The following is a 21,141-nucleotide window of genomic DNA, read 5'->3' as shown; positions in this document are numbered from 1 at the left end:
GTTTTCTGAATAAGGAACTTGGTGAGAAAGGGCCTTTGGAGGTCGTTTTACTTCTGTTTTCCTCTTACCAATCTCAAACTTTGCTTTTCTCCTCTCCTCCAGGCGTTTCTCTCTGATGGTCATGCGTGTTGCGTCCATCACCTCTCTAGGTCTGCGTTCCCTGAGAGAGATCAGTGACGGCAATGTGTACCTCAGCCACAACGCCAAACTGTGTTACCACCACACCGTCAACTGGACACGCCTGTTCACCGGGCACTCCACAAGCCTCAACGACATCAAGGACAACAGGCCTCTGAGAGAGTGTGGTGAGACATCTCAGCTACTAGCTGTTTCAATCTTGCAGGGCCATATTCTGACCCGAGATCTGCACGTTGAATTCCAATTTCCGAGTTGACTTTAATTATGATTCAAGTGAAAGTCAGAGTTGCACATACTTATCTCAACACTGAATCATGTTGTTGTTGTTTACAGTTGAGGAGGATCACGTGTGTGACCCACTGTGTTCAGACTCAGGCTGCTGGGGCCCGGGGCCTGACCAGTGTCTCTCCTGCAGGAACCACAGCCGAGACTCTACCTGTGTGGCACACTGCAACTTCTACACAGGGTCAGTGGGAGTGTGTGTGTTACTTGTGTGTGAGGTGTGAAAGAGATTAAAATTGAGATAGAGAGTTGGTGTGTGTGTGTGTGTGTGTGTGTGTGTGTGTGTGTGTGTGTGTGTGTGTGTGTGTGTGAGGTGTGAGAGAGATTAGAATTGAGATTGGCTGTGTGTGTGTGTGTGTGTGTACGTGCGTGCGTTTAACCATCTGTTGTGTCCCTCCACCACCAGTCAGCCCAGGGAGTTTGCGGGGCCAAAGGGGGAGTGTGTCGCATGTCATCCAGAATGCCAACCGCAGTATGGGAGGGATAGCTGCACTGGACCGGTACACAAACTCTCTCTCTATCTCGCTTGGTATTCTATCTCTTTCATCCCATCTCTCACTCTCTATCTCTCTCTCTTGTCCTCTTGATGTCTCTCTCAAGCTCCCTATCAACTAAACCTCACTGCTAGCTTCACATATACAGTCTATAAGTGAAATGACAAAGGATATTGGCTGAGATCTAATACTTTGACACTGTTCTTGGCTTTTCATTCTCTCATTCGTCAGATGATTGTGGTGCATGACTCTGTACTGTAACAGCCAACTCAGTCATGAAACATCTCCTCCCACATAGTTTCTACATTAGTCTCTGTAAACATGGCCTTTTCTGTGATATTACTGGACTGTCAAATATAAGGCGATATAGGCATTTGTTTGCTTTTGGCTTATCAGCATTTCTCCCTAATCTTATAGGACATTGTATTGTAACTTTAAACGGTGATGACTCATTCGGAAGGTAACCCACACACACCTTTCCACATTACATACCCTGCACATGACGTCACCCACCTCAATATAATGGGAATAACACTTCACCAAAAAGGCTGGCCTATTTCCTCCTTCCTTTTAGGATTTCATATTTATTTTCATCCTGGGCTGCAGTATATTGGTCCATTAGATATCACAAATCACATCGATATCTGTTTCTGTTTCTTGTTCTGGCTGAGTGTAAAAAAATGTGTTTGAGAGATACATTAGAGAAAGACTGTTGTATTATTTAACTGTTCATTAATATAATGGATAAAATGACCTCTTTTCTGACATTGGTAAGTGATTTCTCTCTCTCTCTCCACAACCCCCCTCTCTCCTTCTTTCTCCCCCTCCCTCTCTCTCTTTCCAACACCCCCTCTCCCTTTCTCCCCCTCCCTCTCTCTCCCTCCATCACCCCCTCTCCTTCTTTCTCCCCTCACTCTCTCGCTCTCCCCTCCCTCTCTCGCTCCATCACCCCCCTCTCCTTCTTTCTCCCCTCCCCTCCCTGTCTCACACTCCCCTCCCTCTCTCTCTCCATCACCCCCTCTCTCATTATTTCTCCCCCTCCCTGTCTCGTACTCCCCTCCCTCTCTCTCCCTCCCTTCCCCCATTTCTCTCCCTCTCTCAGGGGTCTGATGAGTGTGTGATGTGTTCCAGTCTGAGAGACGGTCCTCACTGTGTGCCCTTCTGCCCCAGTGGGGTGAACGGAGAGAACGGGCAGTTCATCTACAAATACCCCAACAAGGACAGCTACTGTGAGCCCTGCCATGTCAACTGCACACAGGGGTGAGTGTGTGTGTGTGTGTGTGTGTGTGTGTGTGTGTGTGTGTGTGTGTGTGTGTGTGTGTGTGTGTGTGTGTGTGTGTGTGTGTGTGTGTGTGTGTGTGTGTGTGTGTGTGTGTGTGTGTGTGTGTGTGTGTGTGTGTGCATTAGAGTGACACTGTGCATCTTGTTGCAGGTGTTCTGGTCCAGGGTTGAGTGACTGTATAGACAACACTAGACAGTCCACTAGGTGAGTGTCTCTCCCTGCTGGTGGTTATATACACACACACCCCACTCAAACACACACACACAAACACACCAGACATTTACATATTTTTCTCCTGTAGCACTCAGATCACAGGAATAGCTTTGGGAGTGCCAGCTGCCCTCATAGTCTGCCTGGCATTGTTTGTGTTGGGCATGCTGTACCACCGTGGCCGGGCAATCCGCAGGAAGAGAGCCATGAGAAGGTACCTGAAGAGTGAGGAGGTGAGGATGTCAAATTCAATAGAATACTGGTATATCTCTACAACATAACTGAAAGGAAGTCTGCAGAGTTGTGGGACACATTGGACAAATCCAAAAGATCTTTCCAAACTCGCAGTATAAATGTAACAGGTCTGTGTGTGTTATTAAAGAGTTTTGAGCCGCTGGGGCCAGGAGAGAAAGGGGCTAACGTTCATGCCCGGATCCTGAGGGCCCCAGAGCTAAAGAAGGTCAAAGCCCTTGGCTCTGGAGTGTTTGGTACTGTACACAAAGGCCTGTGGATCCCTGAGGGAGACTCTGTGAAGATTCCTGTAGCCATTAAGACCATCCAGGACCACACAGGCAGACAGACCTTCACTGAGATCACTGATGTAAGAACCACACACTCATAACACACCGACACTCATTAACAATACTAACGTCTGATTCCTAGTCACCAGATATGTTTGTGTAATGGAGGTGGGTTTTATTGAAGAGTAACCTTGCATGAGACATAAATACTTGTGCTAACTCCATGAACTAATGCCTGGGCTTTAGCTCACTAAGCTAACACAGTCTTGTGGTGTGTAGGAGATGCTGTCTGATTCCCTCTCCCTTTCTCTCTCTTGCGCTCTTGTTCTCTCTCTGTGTCCTCCTTTGCAGCACATGTTGTCCATGGGCAGTCTAGACCACCCGTATATCGTCAGGCTCTTAGGTGTCTGTCCAGGTGCCAGTCTCCAGCTGGTCACCCAGCTCAGCACTCAGGGGTCCTTACTGAAGCACATCAGGCACCACAGGGACAACCTGGATCCACAGAGGCTTCTCAACTGGTGTGTACAGATAGCTAAGGTGAGGTCATGATCACTAAAGGGTAGAACCATTTTTGGTTCCAGGTGGTTTTCCCCTCAAAGAACCCAGAACCCTTTAAGGGTGTTTTCACATACAGTATAGTCCTCTTTAAGATAAATGATCTCAGTCCTCCTTAAAGTGAACTCTGGGGTAAAATAAAGCTCTTTGTATTCACACTGCCCTTGCCTTTGAATTTGGACTCAACCCTTTTGCCTGTTCACTTCACCTATTTTGTGGTTCCAGTCCTCTTTGCATTCACATTGCTATATTTAGAAAGGAACCAAAATCTTTTTCCAACATTCACTCAATGCACTCTGGGTTTTTCCAATGTACAGGACAGACCATTCCATCAAAACGTGTTATCGGACAGCTAGACATACTGTACCTACAGTACTTACATTTTGGAAGCTAATAGATTGCATTTAGTTAAAAGATGAGACAATTGTAATCAGAAGATACTATTAACATGTAAATATTATTGTTAACAGAATAAATAACAGAATAATAACTGCAGACAATATAATGCTATATTGGAAAATTGTAAACCCAATGTAGGCTACTGCTTCTTTCAGAGCTAGAATTGATTTTGTACCCTATGGTGTGATTCTCACCAAATATGTTGTTGTCTTCTCACACTATTCAAACCCCACAATAGAGTAAACAGTTTATTACACTGCTGTGTTGTAGCCTATAGATCACATTTAGCAAACAAATCATCTGAACTAAAAACTCAGATTATCCCGCAAATCTGTACATCCTCTTCTCTCTTTAGTGGCACCAAAGTGAGGGGTAATGTCAGGGGAAACAATGCTGTAGAAGTCTAGTGTGAAGGGTTATGTCAGGGGGAACAATGCTGCAGAAGTCTAGTGTGAGGGGTCATGTCAGGGGAACAATGCTGCAGAAGTCTAGTGTGAGGGGTTATGTCAGGGGGAACAATGCTGTAGAAGTCTAGTGTGAGGGGTTATGTCAGGGGAAACAATGCTGCAGAAGTCTAGTGTGAGGGGTCATGTCAGGGGAAACAATGCTGTAGAAGTCTAGTGTGAGGGGTAATGTCAGTGTGAGGGGAAACAATGCTGCAGAAGTCTAGTGTGAGGGGTCAGGGGAACAATGTCAGGGGGAAACAATGCTGCAGAAGTCTAGTGTGAGGGGTCATGTCAGGGGGGAAACAATGCTGTCAGAAGTCTAGTGTGAGGGGTCATGTCAGGGGGAACAATGCTGCAGAAGTCTAGTGTGAGGGGTTATGGGAACAATGCTGCAGAAGTCTAGTGTGAGGGGTCATGTCAGGGGAACAATGCTGCAGAAGTCTAGTGTGAGGGGTCATGTCAGGGGAACAATGCTGCAGAAGTCTAGTGTGAGGGGTCATGGGAAACAATGTCAGGGGAACAATGCAGAAGTCTAGTGTGAGGGGTTATGTCAGGGGGAACAATGCTGCAGAAGTCTAGTGTGAGGGGTTATGTCAGGGGGAACAATGCTGCAGAAGTCTAGTGTGAGGGGTTATGTCAGGGGAACAATGCTGTAGAAGTCTAGTGTGAGGGGTTATGTCAGGGGAACAATGCTGCAGAAGTCTAGTGTGAGGGGAACAATGCTGGGTCTAGTGTGAGGGGTCATGTCAGGGGAACAATGCTGCAGAAGTCTAGTGTGAGGGGTTATGTCAGGGGTTATGGGGAACAATGCTGCAGAAGTCTAGTGTGAGGGGTTATGTCAGGGGAACAATGCTGCAGAAGTCTAGTGTGAGGGGTTATGTCAGGGGAACAATGCTGCAGAAGTCTAGTGTGAGGGGTCATGTCTAGTGTGAGGGGTTATGGGGAACAATGCTGCAGAAGTCTAGTGTGAGGGGTTATGTCAGGGGAACAATGCTGTAGAAGTCTAGTGTGAGGGGTTATGTCAGGGGAACAATGGGTCTAGTGTGAGGGGTTATGTCAGGGGAAACAATGCTGCAGAAGTCTAGTGTGAGGGGTTATGTCAGGGGAACAATGCTGCAGAAGTCTAGTGTGAGGGGTTATGTCAGGGGGAACAATGCTGCAGAAGTCTAGTGTGAGGGGTTATGTCAGGGGAACAATGCTGCAGAAGTCTAGTGTGAGGGGTCATGTCAGGGGAAACAATGCAGAAGTCTAGTGTGAGGGGTTATGTCAGGGGAACAATGCTGCAGAAGTCTAGTGTGAGGGGTTATGTCAGGGGGAACAATGCTGCAGAAGTCTAGTGTGAGGGGTTATGTCAGGGGAACAATGCTGTAGAAGTCTAGTGTGAGGGGTTCAGGGGGAACAATGCTGTCAGGGGGAACAATGCTGCAGAAGTCTAGTGTGAGGGGTTATGTCAGGGGGAACAATGCTGTAGAAGTCTAGTGTGAGGGGTAATGTCAGGGGGAACAATGCTGTAGAAGTCTAGTGTGAGGGGTCATGTCAGGGGAAACAATGCTGCAGAAGTCTAGTGTGAGGGGTCATGTCAGGGGGAACAATGCTGCAGAAGTCTAGTGTGAGGGGTCATGTCAGGGGAACAATGCTGCAGAAGTCTAGTGTGAGGGGTCATGTCAGGGGGGAACAATGCTGCAGAAGTCTAGTGTGAGGGGTTATGTCAGGGGGAACAATGCTGCAGAAGTCTAGTGTGAGGGGTTATGTCAGGGGGAACAATGCTGCAGAAGTCTAGTGTGAGGGGTCATGTCAGGGGAACAATGCTGTCAGTGTGAAGTCTAGTGTGATGCTGGGTCTATGAGGGGTCAGGGGAACAATGCTGCAGAGGTCTAGTGTGAGGGGTTATGTCAGGGGAACAATGCTGTAGAAGTCTAGTGTGAGGGGTCATGTCAGGGGGAACAATGCTGCAGAAGTCTAGTGTGAGGGGTCATGTCAGGGGAACAATGCTGCAGAAGTCTAGTGTGAGGGGTTATGTCAGGGGGAACAATGCTGCAGAAGTCTAGTGTGAGGGGTTATGTCAGGGGGAACAATGCTGCAGAAGTCTAGTGTGAGGGGTCATGTCAGGGGGAACAATGCTGCAGAAGTCTAGTGTGAGGGGTTATGTCAGGGGGAACAATGCTGTAGAAGTCTAGTGTGAGGGGTCATGTCAGGGGGAACAATGCTGCAGAAGTCTAGTGTGAGGGGTTATGTCAGGGGAAACAATGCTGCAGAAGTCTAGTGTGAGGGGTCATGTCAGGGGGAACAATGCTGCAGAAGTCTAGTGTGAGGGGTCATGTCAGGGGGAACAATGCTGCAGAAGTCTAGTGTGAGGGGTTATGTCAGGGGGAACAATGCTGCAGAAGTCTAGTGTGAGGGGTTATGTCAGGGGAACAATGCTGCAGAAGTCTAGTGTGAGGGGTTATGTCAGGGGGGGGAACAATGCTGCAGAAGTCTAGTGTGAGGGGTTATGTCAGGGGGAAACAATGCTGTAGAAGTCTAGTGTGAGGGGTCATGTCAGGGGAAACAATGCTGTAGAAGTCTAGTGTGAGGGGTCATGTCAGGGGAAACAATGCTGCAGAAGTCTAGTGTGAGGGGTCATGTCAGGGGAAACAATGCTGCAGAAGTCTAGTGTTTTGTGTGGGAATAATGACAAGCGAACCTGGGGGCTTTGCGTTCACATTGTCCTAAAAAAGAGAACCAGACCGCGGAATTTAAGCGAACCGAACTCAGACCACCTCTCGAGATGGTCTCAGATCAGTTCGCTTTGGGGGCTCTTGTGAGGGGTCCGAGTTCCTTTGGAGTGTTCACACTGCACAAACAATTAAGCGAACTGCACAATGTTCACAAAAAAATGTCTGAAAGGGAAAAAGTGTGAAAACACCCTAAAAACCCTTTGGTAAAAAGTGTGAAAACACCCTAAAAACCCTTTGGTAAAAAGTGTGAAAACACCCTAAAAACCCTTTGGTAAAAAGTGTGAAAACACCCTAAAAACCCTTTGGTAAAAAGTGTGAAAACACCCTAAAAACCCTTTTGGTAAAAAGTGTGAAAACACCCTAAAAACCCTTTGGTAAAAAGTGTGAAAACACCCTAAAAACCCTTTGGTAAAAAGGTTCTACCTGGAACCAAAATCCAAAAAGGTTAAAAAAGGGTTTTCTTACCCTTCATGATTCTAAGACTCTTATTGAGTCTCACGGTTTCACAGTTATTATCATGACTGTTTTGTGGGTGACCTCTTGTGTGTCTGTCTTCAGGGCATGTATTATCTGGAGGAACACTGTATGGTGCACAGGAACCTGGCTGCGAGGAACGTGATGCTAAAGAATGATTACTTCGTCCAGATTTCTGACTACGGTGTGGCGGACCTGCTCTATCCTGATGACAAGAAATATGTCTACAGTAACAAGGTACTCAGGACACACATTCACCGCTCCATTCACCTGGATTCATCAAGATATTGTATTTCACAAGTTGTTGTCCACAGTAAACAGACAAAATGAGCTTCTGCTTCTGTTTCTCCCAGACTCCCATAAACATAAAATGGATGGCCCTGGAAAGCATCCTGTTCCGAACATACACTCATCAGAGTGACGTCTGGAGTTATGGTCAGACAGCATGGTCATCAGTGTCTGTCTGTCTGTCCGCCTGTCCGTCTGTCCGTCCGTCTGTCTGTCAGCCCATCTGTCCGTCTGTCTGTCTGTCCGCCTGTCTGTCCGTCCGTCTGTCAGCCCGTCTGTCTGTCTGTCTGTCTGTCTGTCTGTCTGTCTGTCTGTCTGTCTGTCTGTCTGTCTGTCTGTCTGTCTGTCTGTCTGTCTGTCCGCCTGTCCGTCCGTCCGTCTGTCAGCCCGTCTGTCCGTCTGTCTGTCCGCCTGTCCGTCTGTCCGTCCGTCTGTCCGTCCGTCTGTCTGTCCGCCTGTCTGTCTGTCCGTCCGTCTGTCAGCCCGTCTGTCTGTCCGTCTGTCTGTCCGTCTGTCTGTCCGCCTGTCCGTCTGTCTGTCCGCCTGTCCGCCTGTCTGTCAGCCCGTCTGTCTGTCCGTCTGTCTGTCCGTCTGTCTGTCCGTCTGTCTGTCCGCCTGTCTGTCCGCCTGTCCGTCTGTCTGTCCGCCTGTCTGTCCGTCCGTCCGTCCGTCTGTCCGTCCGTCCGTCCGTCTGTCAGCCCGTCTGTCTGTCCGTCTGTCTGTCCGTCCGTCCGTCTGTCAGCCCGTCTGTCCGTCTGTCCCTACATCTGTTTGTGTTAAACATCTATGTCATCATGACATAACCTCTCCCCTCTGCAGGAGTGACAGTGTGGGAGATGATGTCATTCGGAGCAGAGCCCTACGCATCCATGCAGCCCCAAGATGTCCCCAGTGTACTGGAGAAGGGAGAGCGCCTGTCCCAGCCCCACATCTGTACTATAGACGTGTACATGGTCATGGTTAAGTGTGAGTGACCTTTCAAAAGTCATGTACACACTATGCACATCCAACAGACTACTGAACTGCCATGGGATAAGAGGAAAAATACTAGCACAATTTTACCATGATTTGGACCACAAATGACCACAAACAATCCTCATCAGAATATTAATGGTTGAAATTAAATGGTTTCTATTGAAATGAAAGGAATTTTCTTTCTTTTCCGTGGGGTGACTACACACCCAGCAACCTTTGGACATTGATCATTTTATTGTTTTCTAATACCAGGCTGGATGATTGATGAGAATATTCGCCCGACCTTCAAAGAACTGGCCAATGACTTTATTCGCATGGCAAGAGACCCACCTCGCTACCTTGTCATCAAGGTAAGGAAAAGATTACAGCACCTTATTCATTTTCTGTCTATTCAAGTCCTATTGACAGAAGTCTTTATTACTGACACTTTGCCTATAGGACAGAGGAGAGGCGCGGCCAGAAGAATCCCACCAACAAGACTCAGAGCTGGACAATTTGGAGGCGGGCCTGGAGGACCAGGATGAGGAGGGATTGGAGGACGGTTTGGCCACCCCTCCCCTTACCCTGTCCCCATCCAGGATGTCTCGCCTGAGGATGAGCTCATATAGGGTAAATTTGATTCATCTGCACACATAACTTGAATTTCTGCACTAATCACATCTACTGAGTTACTAGTGATGGGAACACAAGGCTTTCTGAAGGCTTCGGTGCTTTCACCAAATTGTGCCGGAAAACTGTTCATTACTCAGAGCTTCATTATCTGTTCACAATGCACTTAACTGACATCTGCTGGTTAACAATAAATAGCCGTGTGTGATTATCAGACGTTTTCTCTCTCCACTGGCAGTGGCGCAGTGGTAAGTCGTTAACTTTAGTAGCCTGTAATCAGTTTGAATATCAGACGTTTTCTCTCTCCACTGGCAGTGGCGCAGTGGTAAGTCGTTAACTTTAGTAGCCTGTAATCAGTTTGAATATCAGACGTTTTCTCTCTCCACTGGCAGTGGCGCAGTGGTAAGTCGTTAACTTTAGTAGCCTGTAATCAGTTTGAATATCAGGTTCTCAACTTGCTTCCCTTTTTTGCCTTCAAGTTTAAAAAAATCTAAAACTGAATTCATGGCATTATTTAGGATGCTTAAGACAGAATCTTATACTATACTAAATAAAATCAAATCATTTTAACAAAAGTACGAATCTTCGACGAAACGCAGCTTCCGCGTCATTGATCACGTGCTTCTGATGAAGCGATACGAGCATCGGCACACTGCTTCGAAAAAACCTTCTTAGCGATTTTGACGGATGCTTCGGAGCTCCGGTATCAAACGTAAAAAACACTCAAATATCAAGTTAAAAAAGGTCCATGTGAACTTTAACCTCTCTCTCTCTGTCTCTCTCTGTCTCTCTCTCTCTTTGACCTCTCAGAGTGCCAGTGCCACCGTTCAGGCCGGATCAGTAGAGTACCTTCCCATGACCCCCAGCTCTGGAGAGGTCAGACACCACAACACATCACAGATAAGGAGATCTTGATATCAGGGCCATCATTTCCCACTGCGAATATCCAGAAACAACTGGCACTGACATTTAACTGAGAGCAATACGTATTAAGACTCCACTTTGCCAAATGGCTTCACTTAAGTCACTATTATGACTAAACATTGCCAAGAGGGAATAACTGTTTCAGGAAACTCAGACACATAAATATGTTGTATCGAATTTAAGTCTCATTCCGATTCCACTGGTTCCATTTCGTGATGATGAAGATGGGGATGATGGTCTATGAATGACCATTTTCCACTTCTAACATATTCTTGAAACTCAAAGGTCTTTTCACTGTATCCTTCCTTCAGTTGTTCTCCCAGCAGTCTCGTCTGAACTCAGCGAGGACACTGTCACAGGGGTTAGAGGGAAGAGGGAGTGGCCTGGATGTTGAGCTGACCGAGGGAGTGTCACTGAGCGGCAGCTTGCGCAGGCAGCATCCCAGAGCTGGCAGGGACAGTAGCAGTAGTACCCACCACACCTCCATCACCATGGTGCATAGGAGCAAATCTGCAGTCTCAGAGTCACACTCCAACAGGCCTGAGCAAGAGGATGAGGAGGAGGAAGATCACTATGGATACGTGCTGCCTGGAGTGTCTAACACTCCAGAGAGAGGTGAGAGGGAGAGGTGACCCCTGGATGTGCAGGCAACACACCACATGAATGTGATCAGTGTTTTATTTTTTTCCATCTGTGTTGATGGAGTGATACAATTCTTAGTTATATTCTCTAATATCGCTTTCCTCCTTTATGTGGCAGATTGTCTGCTGTCTCGCCCAGCCTCCAGAAACTATCGCCCAGCCTCCAGAAACTATAGCCCAAGTGGAACATCTCTCAGGGGCTCTAGGAGCTCCAAAAATGTGCTGTCACCGTTAGCAACTGCCCCAGACCCCACCGCGGACTATGAACAGATGAGCAAACAGCCAGCCCATTTGCCCCGCTCCCCCAGAGCCACCTCTGTACAGATAGAAGGGCCTTCATCAGTGGTATGGAGGAAACAGTCCTCAACTCTGCCCTCCCCAACCTACAATATAGCACCCTCACCACTAGAGGGTGACAACACAGTGCATGGGACCTCACAGGAGTCATCGTCAGGCACTGCATCCACTCCTGGGGGAAGCCAGGGTTCAACAGAGACCTCTGATAGTGCTGTGGCTAGAGTAGCAGAGGGAGACATGCTGCAGCCGCTGGTTGACAGGCCTTACAGTGGATCTGTTGTGTCTGACAGTGGAGGGGTGACTCAGGGGAGGCCAGAGAAAGCGTCTGTAGTGGAGTATGAATACATGGATATCCGGAGCACCACAAACACCACAGACACAGAAAGACCGATCTGGGAGTGGCGTGAGAGTCGAGCAGCTGACTTGAGGAGGACAGAGGCAGAAGAACGAGAGAGAGAAGAAGAAGGAAAGAGTCAGGAGGTAGAGGAGGAGAAAGGAAAGGAAGACGAGGAAGGGGAGGAAGTTTACCAGTACACTAACAAGCAGCCCAGACTCCTCAGAGAGAGCAGTAAAGTGGCGGGACTCCTCCCCAAGCCCAGCCTCCTCCCCAAGCCAAGGCCCAAACCCAGCCTCAGCCCCAAGCCAAGGCCCAAACCCAGCCTCTGCCCCAATCCCAACCCCAGGCCAGATGGCTTCACAGCAGTGGAAGACAGCCAGGTGGAGGTATATGAGGAGATGCATGCCTTTGGAGGGGGCTCCCAGCGAGGGGACCACCAGGAGGCAGAGTACCAGAACCTCCCAGTCCCAGGCAAGGGGAGGGCCACCATGGCTGAGGAGTGGGGCGCGGGTAGCAGGTGTGCCGGGCTAGGGTTGGGAGGGTACATCAAAGCATGCTCTGGTGTGGGAGTGGTAGAGCCAAGCAGCAACACATTGTTTGACAACCCTGACTACTGGCACAGCAGACTGTTCCTCAAGCCAGATGCTGTGCGCACATAATGATGTGGAATGAGAAAACAACAACAACCGTGACCAAGCAAGCACAGCCAGAGGTGTTTTATAGAATCATGTAACAGGCTGGGGTGCAGCTCAACCAGTAATGTAGCGCTCTTTTAGTACTGTTGAATGTGTTGTTTATAATGTAGTGTATGTATTCTCAGTTGGTTTACACATCATCCATCCAAACATCATTGACCAAAAAAACATCTGCAAAATGTCCTATGTAGCATTAATGTTATCTATCAGTTTATAGTGACATCTCAGTCTAAGAAATGTAACCAAATAGGCAGCTATATATTAAACAACAGCAAAGGATGGCCTAAGCTGTGAGCAAGAATCAATAAGTCAAAGACAAACAGAATAGTGAGAAATAGATGCACATAGATCTTAATGTACAAAGATACACAAAGCATATAGAATGTACAAAGATACACAAAGCATATAGAATGTACAAAGATACACAAAGCATATAGAATGTACAAAGATACACAAAGCATATAGAATGTACAAAGATACACAAAGCATATAGAGTGTACAAAGATACACAAAGCATATAGAATGTACAAAGATACACAAAGCATATAGAATGTACAAAGATACACAAAGCATATAGAATGTACAAAGATACACAAAGCATATAGAATGTACAAAGATACACAAAGCATATAGAATGTACAAAGATACACAAAGCATATAGAGTGTACAAAGATACACAAAGCATATAGAATGTACAAAGATACACAAAGCATATAGAATGTACAAAGATACACAAAGCATATAGAATGTACAAAGATACACAAAGCATATAGAGTGTACAAAGATACACAAAGAATATAGAATGTACAAAGATACACAAAGCATATAGAGTGTACAAAGATACACAAAGAATATAGAATGTACAAAGATACACAAAGCATATAGAGTGTACAAAGATACACAAAGAATATAGAATGTACAAAGATACACAAAGCATATAGTGTACAAAGATACACAAAGCATATAGAGTGTACAAAAATACACAAAGAATATAGAATGTACAAAGATACACAAAGAATATAGAATGTACAAAGATACACAAAGCATAGATACATAAAGTAGAAATAGCAGGCCAATGTACACATACTAATGGATCAAATTTGCACAGTGTTTGCACTTCAAGTTGTTCCACTTCCTGGTGAAGCTGAGTTGACCTACATAGATAGAACCTCAAGGTTCCCTGGGTGTGAGGTCTGCCATGTAATGTACATTTGTAGCTTATAGTTTCCTCTATGAAATGAAGTATTATTGATGAACATGACTGTATGGATGAATTTCAGTCATGTATTGACTATGTTATTACAAGTGTGTGTGTGTATGTGTTTTAAGTTTTAATGTTGCATGCACAAGTACAGTGAAATGCCTTTCTTGCCCATTCTAAATCCAACAATGCAGTAATCAATATCAATTTAGTACTAAAAATAACAAGGTAGAACAAGAAAAATAAATAAATATGAAGAACACGAGAAGTTAGTAAGCTACAGTGCATTTGGAAAGTATTCAGACCCAACATTTTGTTGAATTACAGCCTTATTCTAAAATGGATTAAATTTAAAAAATTCATCAATCTACAAAAAAAATTGGCAAATGTATTAAATGTAAAAAACAGAAATACTTTATTTACATAAGTATTCAGACCTTTTGCTAGAAGACTCGAAATTGAGCTCAGGTGCATCCTGTTTCCATTGATCATCCTTGATGTTTCTACAACTTGATTGGAGTCCACCTGTGGTAAATTAAATTGATTGGACATGATTTGGAAAGGCAAACACCTGTCTATATAAGGTCCCACAGTTGACAGTGCATGTTGGAGCAAAATCAAGCCATGAGGTTGAAGGAATTGTCTGTAGAGTGCCGAGACAGGATCGTGTCGAGGTATCAAAACATTTTCTACAACATTGAAGGTCCCCACTGCAAGAACACAGTGGCATCTGTCATTCTTAAATGGAAGAAGTTTGGAACCACCAAGAACCTTCCTAGAGCTATCTGCCAAACTGAGCAATCGGGGGAGAGGGGCCTTGGCCAGGGTGGTTGTAATTGCGGCTGTAATCGCTGCCAACGGAGCTCCGACGTACTGAGTAAAGGGTCTGAATACTTATGTAAATGTGTTTACTTTTTCTTTATCTACAAACATGTTTTTGAGTTGTCATTATGGAGTATTGTGTGTAGCTTGAGGGGGGAAACAATGTAATCCATTTTAGAAAATGTCAAGGGATCTGAATTTCTCAATGCACTGTATATACAGGGTCAGTTCCAATACCATGTTTACAATGTGCAGGGATACTGGAGTGATAGAAGTAGGTATGTATAGGGGTGATAAGTGTGTGTGTGTGGGCGAGAGACCCAAGCAAGTCAAGAGATGCATACACTATTCTTGATTAGTAATAATAGCTATGTAGATATGCAGATAATATGATGCCAGGCCAAAATCTAATTTACTGATAAAGGTTTATGGTCAGTGCCATAGATATTAATGGGGAATGCAAACACTAGGATTTAGAACGCCAGCTATCTGTAAATTGGCATGGTTGCGTCAATGGCAGGGGGGGGAAATTATGTTTAGTATAAGTGGATTGAATACATCTCTTCGCTTAGATTTACTTCCTAAAGTGTTTCCATTCCCCTTTAAAACCAAGGATCAGTGCGGTGACGCGCTAATTCAATTTGGCGTTCAGCGTGCACTCACTGCGTGTGACGTAACCAGTTTAGTAGGAAGCGGGATCTCTAGCGAGTTGGGCCTGTGCAAGATCTGCGGAGGAGGAGATAGCACTGCAGCGTGGTCGAGTCTGTAGCTGACACCCGGGGAAAAAAAGTTACTTTGAGTGCGAAAGAGCCACCGAAAAAAATGTCTGGAGACGACGAGCCACAAGAGCAGACCATCTCGGATGACTTGGTCGTTACCAAGTACAAGATGGGGGCCGAGATTGCCAACCGTAAGTGAATATTAACATGTTTTTAATAGACTATTGAAGAGTTTAGACGTGACAGTCTGCTGGCTAATGTGCTAACGCTAGCTCCGCTATCACAATGCAGCCATGTGCTGTGTTAGCAGCTAACGATACATTAATCACAACGTCTCCTCGGGGTTAACTTTTGGCTTGTGTAGTTGTCTTAAGCAATAGTTCCGTCAGTTTCGTAATGTATAGTAGCATGAGTTAGCATATTTTTGCTAACTAATTCTAAAATTAAGCTACAAAAGTGCATGCATAGACAACTGCTACCTAGCCAAATGCTACGTTAGCTAGCTCACTAGCTAAGGTTATATGCACTGCCTGGAAAGTTGTCACTAGTAAACAACTGATTAGCAAACTACCTTCTGAATAAGTTGGCTATGATCCCGTTACATTTAATTAACTATTTTCTACGTTTAGTTAACTAGTTAGATACCAACGATTCATTTTAACTCATGTTTTAAATAGTAAATTGGCAAACAGGTCGTTTGCACCGCTCATCTCTTAACGTAACGCATGTCACTGATCTCGAACCGTTACCCGTAGCAAGTGTTCAGTGAAGCCATGGATGGTCACTCATTGTATAGGCATAAGGGCCATCTGTCAGTTTAGTGACAGTGTATTGCCTCAGACCTGCAACGCAGTACCACACACAGCTATAGCCAGCATCTATGCTATACTCCCTATGCATCCAGATATAGCTACTATATATATTCTGTGTGCAAACCTTATACTTACACTCTTTGTATCAAAATTGAAGACCTGGCTGGAGTATATGTTCATGGGAATTTATGTAAATCTTGATGATCCCACGTAATGGTCCTGGGAAGGGATCTTTATGAACTTCGATTACAATTATTTTTGCCCTACAGATGTGTTTATTGGACCAACAGATCCACATTTGAGTCATTTAGCAGACGCTCTGAACCAAAGGGACCTAAAACTAGTACAAATGTTTGCGTGAGAAGTCACCTCCCCTGGTCCTAATACCCGAAGCATACCTACCCAACCTCTTGTTCTTTCCTCCTGTGTCTCTTCCTGTCTACTCCAGAGGCCCTGAAGGCTGTGGTGGAGGCTGCCAGGGCTGGGGTGACTGTGGTCAGCCTCTGTGAGACAGGAGATGCTTTCATCATGGCAGAAACTGGAAAGGTCTTCAGGAAGGAGAAGGATCTGAAGAAAGGTATGGGCCTCATCTCATTGGTTAAGTCAATGAGTTGCATTGACATGAGTCATGAGTGAAGTGGCTCTTAGAGTTTTGTAGTTAACTTTTTTTTAATTGCAGAAAAGTTGAGTTTGGGTAAATCACATCTTTTCCTCGTTTACTCATATCCTCTCCTTGCGTCTTCAAAACAGAGAATCAAAACTTAATATTCTTTGTTGTGCAGAAAGTTACTTAGGTTATTAGTGTAAATAAATGCCTACTTATTGCCTCCCTCAGGCATTGCGTTCCCAACCAGCGTCTCAGTCAACAACTGCGTGTGCCACTTCTCTCCCCTGAAGAGTGACCCTGAGATCACACTGAAGGACGGGGACCTCATCAAAATGTAGGAACAACATATGTCTGCAACTTTTATGGCCGACTGTCTCATGGGAAACTGTTATTCAATGAATCTTTACCTTCTCTGTATGGGACCTGCATGGCTGTCCCTGTTCAACTGTTGGGCGACTACCCTTCCCATGTCAGTGCATGGACCAGTCTGATGGTCTTGAGTCTCTGCCTATCCTTCATGTGCTGCTTGTTGTTTTTGCCTGTGCAGTGACCTGGGGGTGCACGTCGATGGCTTCATCTCAAACCTGGCTCACAGCTTTGTGGTGGGAGTGACCAAGGTAGTAGCACTTGGTTGTTTGCTGTGACCGCGTCGGGATCATTAGCACGAGTGCATATGTTGCTATGTTCTGTCATACAGAATGCCAGCATACAGATACATTGACGGATGTACAGCACATCAAACGTTACATGCATAGTGCGACCGTCACGTTATGTCAGGCACACAGAGTCAGGTAGACAGCCAGCTAGTACAGGAAAACCCAACCATCATGTAATGTCAGGCACAGAAAGAGTCAGGTAGACAGCCAGCTAGTACAGGAAAACCCTTCTATCACGTAATGTTACACACAAAGAGTCAGGTAGACGGCCAGCTAGTACAGGAAAACCCAACCCGTGCGTAATGTTGCCTGTTTTTCATATTTTCCTATAATCATTTGCTATGTTATCTCACCTTCTCATCCTCTGTTTTTGCTCCATCAGGATGCTCCGTTGACAGGACGTAAGGCTGACGTTATTAAAGCGGCCCACCTGTGTGCTGAGGCTGCCCTCAGACTGGTCAAGCCTGGAAACCAGGTGAAGTGGTTAGCTAGTGCTTTACTGCGTGGGCAGTTGGGGTCTAGCCTAGTACCAGATCTGGTTGTGCTCTAAAGCCAACTCCCATGGTGCAGTTGGCTATACAGCACAAACTGAGCGGGGACCAGGCTTATTGGGGATGCAGTGACAAGTGTAAAAAAGTAAGTTTGACTAACAAATATATTTGGTATTGTAATGGGACTGTATTTCCATCAGTGGAATTATAGCAATTTAGGTTGAATGTCTCTCTCTCATTCAGAACTCACAGGTCACAGAAGCCTGGAACAAGATTGCCAAGTCATTCAAATGCTCAGCCATAGAGGGTGAGTTCCTCCTTTCCATTTAATCTAGTTGGTGCCACATTGATACACGATACATTCAACCCTTGTGTCTTGTACTGGTTACTTGTCAAATCACATAATTTGACTTTTTGTCATATTACACTCTCTCCTCAGGGATGCTGTCCCATCAGTTGAAGCAGCATGTTATTGACGGAGAGAAAACCATCATTCAGAACCCCACGGATCTGCAGAGGTGACATTTAATATTAGTCCAAGACATCTGGCTTGTTTTGGTATTACTTGTAAGACGTATATGATGTTTCTCGTCTTTGTCGTGTGTGTCAGGCACCGCTGTAGCGATAATAGTAATTGCTCTTAGGGGACAAAGTTTTGTTTAATTATTCATGGCCTTGTCTCTCTCTGGTGTTGCGTAGGAAGGACCACGAGAAGGCAGAGTTTGAGGTACACGAGGTGTATGCTGTGGATGTGCTCATCAGCACTGGAGAAGGCAAGGTGAGGGACAAACACTCACTCAACATTCCAGTCGTGTGAGGCTCACACCCATTGATGGGTTGTACTAAAATGTATTAAGTTTTCAGAAACAGCCAAACGGTGAGGGGACATGATTGTTTTTTTCTATGCATTGAATTACTCTGTCTCCTGTCATCACTTTATGTGCTGTAAACCCCCTTCCGTTCATTGCTCTGTCTTCTACTCCAGGCGAAGGATGCAGGCCAGAGGACCACCATTTACAAGAGGGACCCAGACAAGCAGTACGGCCTGAAGATGAAGACATCCAGGAGTTTCTTCAGCGAGGTGGAGAGACGCTTCGATGCCATGCCTTTCACTCTCAGGTAACACGTCTGCCGCAGGGAGCGGACTTTTACCTACAACTAATATTATACTTTTACCCAGAACATCTTCAATGACAGTTGGGGAAAGAAGAGGGTATTCAAATCAATTAAATAAGGCACATATCATTTTCCCCCGATTGACTATTTGATCCAATAGACTGAACACTAAGTTTTTGTTTCCTCTGTTTTAATGCCTATTAGATAGCTAATGATGTTTTGTTTCTCTCTTCTACCTTTTTTATATTCTCCCCTCTCCCTCAATCTCTCCTGTCTCTCAGGGCGTTTGAGGATGAGGCCAAGGCCAGGCTGGGTGTGGTAGAGTGTGCCAAACATGAACTCCTGCAGCCCTTCAACGTTCTGCACGAGAAAGAAGGTTAGTTGGAAGATCTAACCAGACAGGGGCTATGCATTTATGCTACTTTTTGTCAAATTGTGTCAGATAATCCTGTAAGGGATGTGAAGGTGGCTTGACATGCAAATGAAATATTTCTTGATTCATAACCAAGTTGTTATAAGCCTAATGGCTCTTTTTCTGTGAGTCTAGGTGAGTTTGTGGCCCAGTTCAAGTTCACTGTTCTGCTGATGGCCAACGGACCCCTACGCATCACCACAGGGCTGTATGAGCAGGAGCTGTACAAGTCTGAACACGAAGTAGAGGACGCAGATCTCAAGGTAAAGCAAGACAGATGGGCTACTGCTCTTACTGTGGTGCTACACTAGGGCTTTAGAAATCAGGGGTTTTCCCATCTGCCACACTGGACCTGTAACTTTTTGCCAATGTGAGCAGAGCGCATACCACTATCACGTGTTCTTGGGAGTGTGTGCTGCGTGTCGTATTCATAAAAATAGTGCTGCTTGCTCTCCGGTTTCATAGAAGATAATGGGAGCACCTCACGCTTGGCTAAAGTTGCACGTCCACTGCAGCATGACTGGTATACCCCTGACTTGCCTTGTTAAATAAAGGTTACATTTAAATATACACATACCAGTTCCCTACTTGTACACTGGAGGGAGGAGGATAAATCATCTACTGTGATTGGAAAAGCCAATGTTGTTATGTACTAAGCTGACATGGTTGATTTGTGTTCTCAAAAACCAACCTTTTTTCAGGCCTTGCTCCAAAGCTCAGCGAGCCGCAAGACGCAGAAGAAGAAGAAAAAGAAGGTAGGCTAACCAAAAGGTTGCTGGTTCGAATCCCCGAGCCTGCAAGGTAGATAAATCTGCCGTTCTGCCTTTTGAGCAAGGCCGTTAACCCCAAACAACTGCTCCGTGCACCTATGAGATGGATGTTAAGGCAGTGTGTCCCCCCCCGCACGTCTGATTCAGAGGGGTTGGGTTAAATGCATTCAGTTGTGCAACTGACTAGGTATCCCCTACTATTTAATGTAAATATTTACAGGTTTCCCTTGGGGAAGAGGTCTTCTCACCTCAGTGGGACTTCCTTGTTTAATACATAAATTACACATTCATGTGATTGTAAAAACACTTTTTGCCTCAATTTCTCCTTCTCCCCCCCCCCTTGTGACAAGGCTTCAAAGACTGTGGAAACTGAAACAGCACCAGGACAGCCAGCGCCAGAGGTCAAAGAGACCAAAGCTGCAGAATAAGACCTTCCACCTCCTGACCCAGTCTTCGTCTCCCAATAATACTGACAGACTTTTGACAACTGACCAACCCACAGAACAGATGTCAAGACCTTCCATCATGCGCTCCTGTCCTGAGACGCCCGCCTCACGGTGCAGCCTTGTGATGGAAACCTCCAAATGTTAACTGATGTCAGACTACTGGGGATGGTGCTGCTCTCTGCTAAATTCAAATTCTGTCACATCCCATTTCAATCTCACTGTCCATGAGACAGCAGGGTTCTCCCCATGATAGTAACCACTAAGTGACTCAGAAGGGCTATTGAGTAGAACAAGGGCATTTTCCTGAGTAGACTCTGGGAGACACGTTTATACCATCCAGTCATTGAGCTTTGGTACTGTATTAAAGTCAGCAGTGAATAATCAAATGATTTATGAAAGCAAAGCAGGACAGTTGAGGGTGTGATACGATTGCACTGCCAATGATTTTTCTGAAGGAAAACCTTTTCGGTCATAACCATGCAGTTGTATCTTTTAAATTAATGTAAGTTTGTCTATTTGGGAAGTAAATGTGTATTAACTTGAACCCTCCATCATTAAACTTACTATAAACAGCCATGGTAGCATTTGATGGCTGACTACGTTGACTCAAATCGTTACGTACATTAGCAGAAATCTCTAGGGTCATACCTAGCTATTTCTCTTCTCAACTGCCAGTTTTACAACTGCTTCAAGTCTGTTTCCATGGATATATCCCCTAACAGGACTACATATGATATGGATTAGGGGCTTGATCTACGCACCATGCAAGGAAGGGGAAAAACAGTCACTGAAGCCCAATTATGAA

The 21,141-nt window shown here is 45.5% G+C and overlaps 2 protein-coding genes across 2 annotated transcripts in view; both read left to right on the top strand.

The window, feature by feature from the left end:
* LOC112247353 (receptor tyrosine-protein kinase erbB-3-like) overlaps positions 1 to 13,563 on the top strand; it is a 39,186-nt gene extending 25,623 nt beyond the window's left edge. Inside the window, exons 13-28 of the mRNA XM_042299633.1 lie at positions 103 to 305; positions 472 to 604; positions 827 to 920; positions 2,017 to 2,174; positions 2,347 to 2,400; positions 2,498 to 2,639; positions 2,789 to 3,007; positions 3,279 to 3,464; positions 7,603 to 7,755; positions 7,872 to 7,953; positions 8,626 to 8,772; positions 9,034 to 9,131; positions 9,220 to 9,390; positions 10,201 to 10,266; positions 10,626 to 10,929; positions 11,074 to 13,563. Coding sequence (XP_042155567.1) covers positions 103 to 305; positions 472 to 604; positions 827 to 920; positions 2,017 to 2,174; positions 2,347 to 2,400; positions 2,498 to 2,639; positions 2,789 to 3,007; positions 3,279 to 3,464; positions 7,603 to 7,755; positions 7,872 to 7,953; positions 8,626 to 8,772; positions 9,034 to 9,131; positions 9,220 to 9,390; positions 10,201 to 10,266; positions 10,626 to 10,929; positions 11,074 to 12,248 — 3,385 coding nt within the window. The 3' untranslated portion in view covers positions 12,249 to 13,563. The remainder of the gene's footprint in view (positions 1 to 102; positions 306 to 471; positions 605 to 826; positions 921 to 2,016; positions 2,175 to 2,346; positions 2,401 to 2,497; positions 2,640 to 2,788; positions 3,008 to 3,278; positions 3,465 to 7,602; positions 7,756 to 7,871; positions 7,954 to 8,625; positions 8,773 to 9,033; positions 9,132 to 9,219; positions 9,391 to 10,200; positions 10,267 to 10,625; positions 10,930 to 11,073) is intronic.
* A 1,395-nt stretch (positions 13,564 to 14,958) lies between these two features.
* Positions 14,959 to 20,910, top strand: LOC112247351 (proliferation-associated protein 2G4). Its single transcript, XM_024416096.2, has 13 exons — positions 14,959 to 15,217; positions 16,287 to 16,415; positions 16,674 to 16,779; positions 16,993 to 17,062; positions 17,484 to 17,576; positions 17,836 to 17,899; positions 18,032 to 18,110; positions 18,292 to 18,370; positions 18,578 to 18,711; positions 18,990 to 19,084; positions 19,256 to 19,383; positions 19,822 to 19,875; positions 20,241 to 20,910. Exons 1-13 carry the CDS (start codon positions 15,130 to 15,132, stop codon positions 20,316 to 20,318), a joined length of 1,197 nt encoding a protein of 398 aa, XP_024271864.1. The 5' UTR covers positions 14,959 to 15,129; the 3' UTR covers positions 20,319 to 20,910.
* The last annotated feature ends 231 nt before the right edge of the window (positions 20,911 to 21,141 follow it).

The sequence above is a fragment of the Oncorhynchus tshawytscha genome, linkage group LG16 (genome assembly GCF_018296145.1).
Source record: "Oncorhynchus tshawytscha isolate Ot180627B linkage group LG16, Otsh_v2.0, whole genome shotgun sequence".
Lineage (NCBI taxonomy): Eukaryota > Metazoa > Chordata > Actinopteri > Salmoniformes > Salmonidae > Oncorhynchus > Oncorhynchus tshawytscha.
Note: the sequence above shows the minus strand (reverse complement) of the source record. Positions and strands in the feature narration are given on the sequence as shown.